The sequence below is a fragment of the Orycteropus afer genome, unplaced genomic scaffold, assembly GCF_000298275.1.
Source record: "Orycteropus afer afer isolate SDZICR_OR568_19922 unplaced genomic scaffold, OryAfe1.0 scaffold00222, whole genome shotgun sequence".
NCBI lineage: Eukaryota > Metazoa > Chordata > Mammalia > Tubulidentata > Orycteropodidae > Orycteropus > Orycteropus afer.
In genome coordinates this window covers 4,070,922-4,082,873 of record NW_006921809.1, presented here as the reverse complement: position 1 = coordinate 4,082,873, position 11,952 = coordinate 4,070,922, and the positions used below count along the sequence as shown (strand labels likewise).

Sequence of the window (11,952 nt, the reverse complement as noted above, 5' to 3'; positions counted from 1 at the left end):
CTCCCTCCTGCCCTTGATGGGTAGGGTGGACTGGTGTGATGGACGGATGAGCATTCATTCTCTGATTGATTCTTAGGCTCTGGGTGGGTGAAGAGTTGGGAGGCAGCTCCAGCTCAGATTGAGGGCCTCAATTTCAAACTCCCACCTCCAAAATAGACTCTCAGATGTATACACAAGGAAAACCCTCCCCCACACAATTCCTGGAGGTGGAGCAGGTGTCTAAGAGTCACCTGTAGCTACCAATCACAAGCCGTGCTCCTTACAATGATGCTGGCTACCCAAGTCTTCTGCTGGGACACTCCAAAGCCCAGGGGAAGGAAATACTTGTTATCTGCCTGGTCCTTTTCCGTGTGTGTGTGTGTGTGTGTGTGTGTGTGTGTGTGGCGGGGGTGGGGGATGGGGAAGAGTAGTGGTTGAGAGTATTGGACTCAGCATAGAAAGGGACTTGGCTTCCTACTGGGTCTGTCTGGACTCATTAGGTTTGTTTTGCAAATTGTGGCTACTTGGCTGGAGGTGAGATGGGGTGACAGTCCCACTGTTACGCTCTGTCCAAGGGGAGCTCTTAATCCTCGTCTGATCTTGACAGAACCTCCAAAATGTTCACAGTCTAGCCCAGGTGTGGGGAAATACAGTCTGCTGATCTGGATTTCCCCATTTTATTTTGGGGGCAGCTTTGGGGATGCAGGTGACCCCTAGCCCTGGCTCTTACCTTCCACCAGCCTTAGTAGCTTGCCCCCACTTTGCACCCCCGTCTTGGGGCCTGAGCCCCCGCCCTCTCCATCTCTTTCCATTTCTTGCTTCCTGCCTGTCTCTCTTCCCTCTCTCTCTCCCACTTTTCCTCTCTCTCCCGCTCCGTCTCACACGCACCCTCTGTTTATTTTCCTGCCTCCATCTGGGCCCTGCTGATATTGTAATCACCCTGATGCACGTTGGCTCCTCTCCTCTCCCTCCTGCGCTCGCACACTCACTCACACACAATGTGCCATCCTGACAAGCCTTTTACTTCTGATAAGCTCCGATGTGTGTTTAATGAATACAAAGCCGTGGTCTGGGTGCCGCCTCGGCTGCGGCCGCCTCTCCTGCGCTCCTTTGCCAGAAGGTAATCTCCGTGAACAGGGGAGGGGAGGCGGGCGAGCTGGCGGGGAGGAAGGAGGAGTGGAAGGAGGAGGGGGAGCGCAGGGAGGCTGCTTTTCTCTTTCCCTCTCTCCCTTTCCAAATGATTCAGAAGTCGATAAGACCAGGAGAAGTGAAGATGTAACATGTTATCTGTCGCTCCTCTTAGCTGGTGGAGAGAATTTACATTTAAAGATTAGCAGAGGGAGAAAGAGAAATCTGCCTTTTGTTGTGCGGGGTGAGGAAGAGGCATCAGTCCTGGCCTTGACGCTATCTCCCATCACCTCTGCTATCCAGACAGGACTCACGGAGGTGAGATTACTGGAGGGCCTTATCTTTAATTGGGTTTAGTTTTGCCAGTCTGAATAGGTTTAAAGAGACTTGATAAAGGGGAACAATAGATTATTTATTGAGTGGACGCTCAAGCCTTTAGATGAAGAAGGTAGAGAAAAGGCTGCTTAACAACTTGATTAGTTCATTTTTATTTTAATTTTAAGGTGAAACTGTCTCCTTTGGTGGGAGAAAGGACCATAGAATTTAGGTGCAATTTGAATAACTTAATGTCTTATTTTCTCTTCGACCCTACCGCCTTCTCTTCTCAGCGCCACACACTTACCTTATTTTACCAAGAGTTTCTTTTGCCCCCTCACAATGTTTAGGATTGAGAAACTGAGCTGAGAGGGTAGAGGCTTTTGGAATTGATCATCAGTGTTTGGTTTTGCATTGAGTGTAACTTACTTAGAATGTGCTGAATTGATCCTAATGGTGCTTGAATGTGTGTGAATAGCAAATGAAACCTACCTCTAATATGGAATTAGTTGATTTTCTGGGATGGTTTCAACTCTGTCTAGGAAAAAAGTCAAGGTCTGTTAGATAGATCTATATTTTAGATTTGAACGATGACATTTTTGTACTTGAGTTGGATTTTTTTTTTTTTTATAAAATGTCTTATTGACTCATGAGTGCATTTCAAAAAATTATAGTATCAACTTTAGCAGGTTCTTAAAATGAATAAAAGTGGAAAAAATGATTGTTTTACCTCCCACACATTGTCAAGCTAAGTGTTTTCGTAGATAGATAGCTATGATCCAGTAACTAAAAGCCTAATTAAAATTTGTTTAAAGCCAGGGGGGCATGTTTCCTTGTTGACAGCGGCAGATCGATTGGGGAAGACAATAGAGTCCTATTATTTTACTTCCATTGACCAAGCGTATTGACATTTCAGGTTTGCTGTTGCCTCAGTGAGCATGATGAAACACTGAAATTCACAGACCAACTGGCCAGAGTGGCACATATATTACTGTATGTCATTTCTGCCTTCAGGTTACCTTATCACCCAGGCAGAATGGGAATGGACAGCTTGGGATCCATTAGAAAGGGTAGGGCTTTTGTGGCTAAGCTACTGACAGATAGCGTGTCCTAGGAGCACCTCCAATTTTACCCAGGACTGGGTATTAGAGAGAATTATGTGGAACACCCTTATTTATTGGAGAAGTAGCCTAGCTACCAATCTTGCATATTTTACATACCAGAATACCCATTCTCAGGATTTGTCTTTAACTTCCTAGGAGGTGTTTACAGTGAATGGTGGGTCATATCATTGAGATGTTTACTGGCTTTTGCTTGGGTGACACCTGTTCTTCAGAAGTCTGGAGCACTCAAACATCTAAACACCTACCTGCTACATCAATATCTGATAAAAGGATGTGTAGAGTTGCTTCAAAAATATGGCTTGTAGACCAAAAAAATGGAATATATTTATGTATATATGTGTGTGTATATGTATATATATATGTATGTATATACATACATATATATATACATATACACACCCATATATATATATGTATATTAGACCTGTGTGCACACAGACACACATGTATAGAAAATACAGATCCATTCCAAGGAGAGGCAAGAAGATACTCAGTATTTGTTATCTTCTTAGTATAATGTACCCCTTTGCACATTTTACAAAGTCTTTGCAGAATAAAACTAAGTAGCAGACAGACATTGAGTCAAAGCAATTTGAACCATATAAAAAGTGAATATGGAAAATACCAGAAGGGACTTAACATATTTTTTAAAAGTTTTATGAAAACATAAAACTGTTATGAATATGCCTTCTATGCAGCAATTGTTGCCATCAAGGAGGCAACTGATGCCCTTTACAGTGTTTAGAACAAAACTAGTCCTCTATTCCATTTTCATGAAAATGTTAGGTTTCTATTTGATCAGCAGGTGCTGTTGAGATGAAAGCCATGTGTAAATTGTCAGAAGGCCAAAAGTGTCAATTCAGAAAAGGAAAGTGATAAGAGAAAATGCAATCAGTTTTCCTGTTTTCAATTTGTGCAGGATTTGAAGAGCTGTTTTGTTAAACTGCTACATCTGCTCCAATATGAATATTGAACTACTTCCACTAAAAATAACACCCTATAATTTGGAAGCTAGTGCAATCTTTTGTTAATGTGAGTGGGTTATTTAAAAACAAACCAAATAAATAAATAAATAACCCAGTTTCCTATTCTGACAGTCCCTTGCCTAATGTGCATTTTTATTTGTTGGCACTTTTATCCCCACCAGATAAATGGTATTATGCAATTAGGACCTGGATGTGTTTGACTGTAAAAGAGGTTTCCATAGGTGAAAATCCTGGTAATATAAAAAGAGTTTGCACAAAACAAAATTTGATTGTAAGATAGCCTGCTTAAATACATTCATTTAAAACCAGATAGTTATTCCTTACATGTTCTGACACTACAATTTTAAGTTAACTGTGGACTGCTGTAACAGTTAACACTGTTCCATTGCACACTGAGCGTTCTATGATTTATTTCACCCTTAAAATACCTACAAATGTAAGTTTAAACTAATCAGGGATATTTTACCTAACAGGGCTTTCAGAATAATTTTTTTCATGCTTAAATAAAATGATTAAATTATGCTTGAGTGCCTGCATACAAAAGCTTTAGCTTCTATAGTACTGCTAATCAAATAAGTTTTATGGACAGGGAAAGTACCACATTAAAGAAAAAAAATTGATGCATATGACTAGTGATATTTCTAGGAAAGATGTGTTCTTTTTAAAATTATCCAATATTAATTAAAAAGAGAACTCTAACATTTATTAAATAATCATAACAAAGATATACTTCATCCTTATAACAAGAAAGTGTGAATGGTTATGCTGTCCATGTAAAATACAGGCATAGAGAATTAAGGCAGAAGGAAGACTGTTGAAATTTGGATAAGGCTCATTCAATATTGACTCATTCCACAATTGCAGTTGGATTGACTTGTGGCTGTAGTAATTTGCCCAGGGTGAGACATGATCACTGCTTAGGATCAATTAGAGGCTATATAGCCTGTGGCTTCACACTTGAATTGCCAGACACACTTCACAGATAAACCCAGTATATCTCGAAGAATGAATAAAAAGAGAAGAGAGACATTGTGACATGTTAGCAAGTTCAAAATTAACAAATGCAGTCTTTCTTCTGAAACATCAAAAGAAGAGCTAGTTTGCAGAACAGTATTTGTGTATATTGTAACCACATGAATGTAACCAACCAAAGAAGAATGCTTTTAAGGAATGTAATTTCTAATTCTAAGCCCAGTTGAGGCATGGTATGCTGTCTATCTTTCAGTGACCTAGGCAGTGGTGTGGGTATGTTCCCTGGTCCAGCACCAACTATCTTGCCACTCTCAGGAATGATGCTGAATCACACCTTTCACAGTTAAGAAAGTTTATTTACAGACATAACCCCATCATCTTGGGATGTGATCTTCTAATGCATTGTTTTTGTGCTGAAACCAGATCCAGAATTGAAACCATAGTACCTTATATGGCGTCTACAGAAGAGAGCTTCCTGTGACCTTTTCAAAATGTTCATACCTTATGAAGTGATGTCCATACTCTTACTTCAGGGCCACTGATACATTAATGTCCCATGTTCATGTTTCAGGCATGGAATCCTCTTGCTTAAATAAAGTGTGAAACCATCAGTGCTGCCTAAAACCACTAACATTTTCAATGACTGAAATAAATATGCTTAAAATGCACTTGTTTTGATAGTTCTAATTGTGATTACCTGCAAAATGTAACCTATGAAAAAATAGGGCATTTGATTTTGTAGGTTTCCTATTGGACAGGGTCTCACAGTGCCTGCGTGAATAGAATCTCCAGAATAAAGACCTAATGGAAGAGCAATGCAGACGGTGCAGATACCATTTCGTGATTGTGTCTCCAAATAATCTTACCACCTTAGAGTACCTTGGGGAATGCGATGGACTGATTGATCCATCTGTTAACTTGGGTGTGGACCATATTAGAGTGTGCTCTGGGTTTTTTACCTACTGCCATGAAGTTGTTGGTTTGGGGAGCAAGAAGAGAAACAGACATATTAGAGACTTCCTGTGAGCCTGGCGTTAACCTTTTACATACATTTTTATCAGTTATTGTAAGTAGTGATTAATAAGCGTTTCACTTTCTTTACTTCAAAGAATCTAGCCCTTTGTGCAAAGACTGGCCATAGGTGCTCTTCTGGTTTGACATTTTGCCCCAGTTTGGAAAACTGATATATCTTTGTATAAATTCCCCAAATTAATTACCTACCTTTTTTCCTGAATTCTAGTAATCAGGGCCTTCTTTGGAATACCTGGCTCGATACTCTTAGCAGTCAGGATCTCTGTACCCAGCCCTTTCTTTTACTCACCCCCTTATTCTACCTAGGAATCAAAGTCAGCTAGTAGCTGACCCATATCCTTGGAGAATCCCAAATGTGAACCATTCTGTATCTTTAGACTCTTCCTGATTTAGAATTCTCCATTACTAAATTCTGTTCCCTTATTGAAATACCTCCTTCCTATACTGCACGACAGTACACAACAACAACCCTCCCCTGCTGCCGGGAGGATTCATTGTGTCCCCGTTGTTGAGCTCATTGAGTACTGTGGAGCTGTCTTCTGCCTTGCTTTTCTGGTCCCTGAGGCGTGTGAGCCCCATTCCAGTTACTCACTGTGCCTTGATCTCAGCTTCTCTCAGTTGGCTTGGTCCAACTTCCTGGTCACTTAAGTTAAAAGGAGAGGGATTTCTGCAACATTTTATACTAGAGAGAAATACTTTGTAGCTGTAGTTGCATAGTGTAATGTAAAATACTCCTATTATAAAGAGAAGGAGATTGGGGTGGGTGTGAAGCAGCTCTGGTAGTATAGTCCTTAAGGCATTTGGTGGTTAACCCAAAGGTCAGTGATTGGAACCTACCCGCTGCTCCATGGAAGAAAGATGGTAGCCGTCTGCTCCATAAAGATGTTTTAAAGCTTTGGAAACTATGAATTGTTTCATCACTATGAAACGGAATCGACTACATGGCAGTGGGTTTGATTTGGGTTTGGTATATGTTCAGTCACCTGAATAATAATCAAACTGGGTTCCCTTTCCAGTTCCATCACTGACTTGCTTGGTGGCCTGGGGTGCATTCCAGCCTTCAGGTGAATTTCTTAGGAGTAAAATGAATGGGAGACTTGGTGATCTTTAGGGCTGCCCAACTTTAAAATATCTGATGAGTATAAAAATATGATATATACATGATTATGGGAAGGAGGATAAGGTTTAGGAATTTCCCATGATTCCCAAAACCAAGCCAATTTCTGTTGAGACCATTTGAACCCACAGCTACCCTGTAGGACAGAGTGGAACTGCCCATAGGTTGTCCAAGGCTGTAATCTTAACAGAAGCAGACTGCTACATTTTTCTCTGATGGAATGGCTGGTGGGTTCAGACTGCCACCCTTAGCAGCCAACTGCTCCTTTTCTTGTGATTAGGAGAATGGGAAAAAAAAAAAAAGAAAGTTATATTTTTAATGCTGGATTGAGGGTGCTATTATTCATCACTATACAACTAGTAGATGAGATCTGCATAGAACATTGCTATCTTCCCACTATTCTCCACTGTAAAGATGTGGCATTGGAAATAGGGAGCCTATTTCCCTAGCCATCTTGTACTGTAAATGATTGTCTCAAATTTCAGTTGTTTCATGCTTTTCTCAGAGGTAACTAGTTGGGGAAGTAATCCCTTTATGCAGTGTGGATGCACTAAAGGCTTGGGGTGATGCTGAAGGAAAATAGATTTTATATTTTGGGCTCATTATTCCTTCAATGTGTGAGGGCAGAAGGCAGGGGCTAGTGGCTAAAACATGGGGATGATGGGTTGTGCTTATCAGATGTTCATAGTGCTCCGTGCAGGCTCAGACACTGCGCCTAAGTGACTTGGGACCTTTAGAAAATGACCTCTTTAAACCATTTCTGGAAAGAATCTGCTAAGTTACAGCTTATTTCAGTGAACAAGGACGCATTGTCATTTGACCAGGATCAGAACTTAAGAAGGAAAGACTGAAAAAGTGTCCAGTAGCATTGTCTGAAGAAACAATCTGCTATTATTTCTAAAAATGTCTTTTAAACCAATTACTACTTTTTGATTTCCAACTTTTCTTTGTAAAATTGCTGTATGAGATTAATCGATGGATATTATTGTAGGTTTGGTCCTAGGTGGTGGAATTGGTAGCAATGAATCTGGGCTGGGTTTCTTTGGAGCTTCGGAGCCACTGCACTCCTAGGTGATCTAGGTGAGCACTTAGTCAGCACCCATGATGGCAGTGAACACTGAGTGTGTACTAGTAATATCTGTGATTGGCAGGAATTAGGAGTCAGGGTCTTTTCATATGTTGTTAGAAATGGACGCCATGTTAGAAATCACTGTTGTTTCATAGGGTGTGGAAACTTTTATTATTCAAAGATCAAAACCAACAACAACAAAAAAAAAAACCAACCAAACTCATTGGCATCGAGTTGATTGTGACTCATAGTGACCCCTCCTTGGGTTAATGAAACTCTTTGCCACAAAGGAGAACGTTTTAAATGTATATAATGAGGTCATAGTTGGTACCTGATTTCACTGGATTGAACAGTATATCAGAGAATATTTGAGAAAATAATATTATCAGGAAATATAAGGACAGTTTTAAAAGGCTCAACAGATAGGTGGCCATTAGTCATATGATGTAACCAGGGCTAGGAGGATGGGGAAAAGGGAGAAATCATTGTTTAGGAAGCATTGTATTTCTGTTTATGGTGGTGGGAAATTTGGCAACAGATATTTATGATAGTTGTAAAACATGACTGATGTAATGGGTGTCACTGAATTGTACATGTGAATGATATTAAATTAATAAATGTAGTTATCTATGTTTTTACAATGATAGAAGATTTATCCAATTGAATATATTTAATGAATGTTTAGATTTAGCAAGAATAATAATAATAATTAAGAATATGAGGAGAAACATTCCCAGAACAAAAATTATATGTGGCTAGGGGATAAGATAATTAGAAAACTGCGAAAGACTGAATCACAATCCAGAACCCATGTAAGAAGCAGTCAGGAACTCAAACAGCATATTGCATTGAGCAAATCTACTGGAAAAGATCTCTTTGAAGTGTTAAAAAGCAAAGATTTCACTTTCAGGACTAAAGGGCACCTAATAGGGAGCTCTGTTAGCATAGTGGCTAAGTTACTTGCCTGCTAACCAGACGGCTGGCGGTTCAAACCCACCAGCCACTCCTCGGAAGGAAGGTTGGGCAATCCTACTTCCGTAGTGATACTGCCTCGGAAACCCAAGGAGGGGTCACTATGAGTCGGGGCCGACTCGACGGCACATAACAACAACAACCACCCAAGCCCAGTGCTATTTTCAATCTCTTATGCATGTGAAAGCTGGGCAGTGAATAAGGAGGACAAAAGAAGAATTGATGCCTTTGAATTATGGTGTTGCCAAAGAACATTGAATGTACCATGTACTTCCAGAAGAACAGACATACCTGTCTTGGAAGAAGGAAGACAGAATGCTCTTAGAGGTGAAGATGGTGAGATTTCATCTCCCCTGGTTTGGACGTATTATCAGGAGGGAACAGTCCCTGGAGAAGGGCATCATGCTTGCTAAGAGGACATCATGCTCGCTAAAGCAAAAAAGAGGAAGACCTCAACGTGATGGATTGACACAGTGGCTCCAACAATGGGCTCAGATATAGCAATGATTGTGAGGATGGGGCAGGCCCAGGCAGTGTTTCATTCTGTTATATATAGGGTCACTATAAGTTGAAATGAACTTAACAGCACCTAACAAAAACAGGAAAGAATACTAGTGTGGGATGCTATTATAAAGTGTATTTGAGAAGGCCTTTCCTCTGGGCCTTTTGGAGAATGCACCTAGTGGCATTGAGGTAGGAGAGCAGAGCATGATGGTATTAGGAAAGTAGATAAATCATGGTACCTGAGGGTGATGACACAGAGTCTGGTGCCAAGGAAGTGGCACACTACATTACAAAAGGCATTCCAGGTGCACACCCGACTTGGCAAGCAAAATGTCAAGACATTGGGACACTATCCCCCAGTGGACATTTTAAGCATGGTGTAAATAGTTCTTTAAATGCAAATCCTTCGAAAGTTGGTTGGTCTGTTCGGTTGAGCCTAGAAGGATTGAACCCATTTTTCCTAACCTCAAGATACAGGAGATAAGAGCTATAAGACAGGTCATGAAAGACTGCTAGTTTATTTTCTGAATCAATGCATATGTTATGTACACAGTGATGAGAAAACACAGCTGGGAAGAACAGCAGATGATATTGGGACTGGTACTGTGGTGTTTATCAGACTGACTTAGTAATCCTTCTTTCCTGTGAAAGTGTTCTTTTTAAGTGACTGTTAGGATTCTGTAACTTTTATCATGTGTCAGATAAGTCCTGTTTTACTACCCAGCCCCTTTGCTCACTTGTCACACATTTTCATTCTCATTTCTAGGTAGATTATTTAGAAATGAGATCCAGATTTGCCCTCTGATGGTAAACAAATGTGGACAGTGAATTCTCATCCTTTTGTTTAAATAAGGGGAGGTAAGTCAGTTCAGGGGAACATGGAAAGTAAATGTGATCAGTCTCCATTGACTTGCCCAAGTTAAACTTTCAGTTGGCTAGAGGGAGGGAGAATAAAATATCAGGAAAATCTAAGTGAAGGGCAATGAAATAAGTATCCCATTAAACCCAATTTGAGTATTTATAAAGACACATTGTTTTGGTAGTCCTGATAAAGACATCTTTTAAAATATCTGAAAGACAAGTGACATTTTTACTCTTGGGAAAAAAGACATCTTATTTCAGAGCTAAATAAATTAAATGTTTAATGAATGCCTACTATGTATAAAATTAGGTAGAGACATAAAGTGGTAAGCAGGCTTAGTTCTCACTGAATGACAAAAGCCACTCAGGAAAAGTTAAATGGCTACAAAAGATGCTGGGAGTTGATTGCCTACCAATTAAATGGTACCCAAATAAAAAAACAAACCCACTGCCTGAAAGTCAATTCCAACTCATAGCAACCCTATAGGACAGAGTAGAACCGCCCCATAAGGTTTCTAAACCTTTAAATCTTTACAGAAGCAGACTGCCTCATCTTTCCACCGCGGAACAGCTAGTGCTTGGAACCACAGACCTTTTGGTTAGCAGCCAAATACTTTAACCACTGCACCACCAGAACTCCTTAATTAAATGGTACAATAAGTGAGATTTTAGAGGCAGGAATGAGTTGGAATTTAAGCTTCTCTTGAGACAGCTAGGATTTACCAAGGTAGAGTTATTGTACAGGGGTTGTGTTAAGTATTTCATAAGGTAGGGAGGAGCCAGGGGGTACAGAATCCCAGACATGGAAAGGTCTTTAGAGGAGCGTTGGGATCAGTGAGGGTAGAGAGAAAATAAATGTATGAATGTGGATACAGCAAAATGCAACTTTAGGTGATTAATGGGAAATAAGAGCAGAAAGATCATAAAATGTCTTGAATATCAGGCATTTTGATTTAAGCTTTATCTTCTGAGTAAGCCCGAAGTTTTAAAAACTGCACTTTGGGCCTCCTCAGGGTCATGGAGTAGGGATGGTGGTGGCATGTTTGGCACAATGCCAAGACTGGGCTAAAGGCCTTTCAAATTTATCACCATAAATCCAGAAGAGTTCTCCTTTTACAACAAATTGCTTTATATAGTAGATTTTCTAGGGTGAATTTTTGAACAAAGGATATCATGGTAAAATAAATGCCAATAAAACAAAAATGAAAGCACACACACACACACACAAAATGCGCTAGGTAAGATACCATGGGTCCAATTAGAGTTGGTCTGAAGAGTTGGTCCGATTAGTTGGGGGAGACACTGGAGGCCAGACCAGTTTGGAGCTTGCTGCAGCAGTTTAGATTTTAAAGACTGCAGACGATGTTGCAGGATTGGGTCATAGGACAAGAATGAAGAGGCATTACAGAGGAAAGATGATTAGAACTTGGGTGTGGAAGAGATTTCAAGGGGGGCAACATATTACAACTGGGATTAGGTGCTGTGTGCAGTTTCCTTTGCAGAATTTAGGCATCACTTTGTGTGTTTGTTCAAGGGGCAGCTTAAACACCCCACATCAGACTTACAGAATCACAACCTCTAGAAAATGCCTCAGGGTCCAGTGGTTGAACTCCAGCCCCAGTGGTTCTTGTGGTCCAGCTCCTTTTGGGAGATGGTGACAGGGCTGTCAAATGGTAGATGTTCCTTCTTTTGTTAGGTGCTGTCACGTCAATTTTGACTCATAGTGACCCCATATGACAGAGTGGAAGCTGCCTTATAGGGGTTTTGTGGGCTATAATCTTTGTCGGAACAAATCACCAGGACTTTCTCTCGAGGATCCGCTAGGTAGGTTCTAACCGCCCACCTTTTGGATAGCAGCCAGTCACTTAACTGTGGTACCACCAGGGCTTCTAG

At 40.5% G+C, this 11,952-nt stretch overlaps 1 protein-coding gene across 1 annotated transcript in view; it reads left to right on the top strand.

The window, feature by feature from the left end:
* The first annotated feature begins 977 nt into the window (after nucleotides 1-977).
* The window catches only part of RUNX1T1 (RUNX1 partner transcriptional co-repressor 1), a 187,479-nt gene continuing 176,504 nt past the window's right edge, over nucleotides 978-11,952 (top strand). The window contains 4 exon segments of the mRNA XM_042782033.1: nucleotides 978-1,073; nucleotides 1,075-1,099; nucleotides 1,283-1,366; nucleotides 1,369-1,425. Coding sequence (XP_042637967.1) covers nucleotides 978-1,073; nucleotides 1,075-1,099; nucleotides 1,283-1,366; nucleotides 1,369-1,425 — 262 coding nt within the window.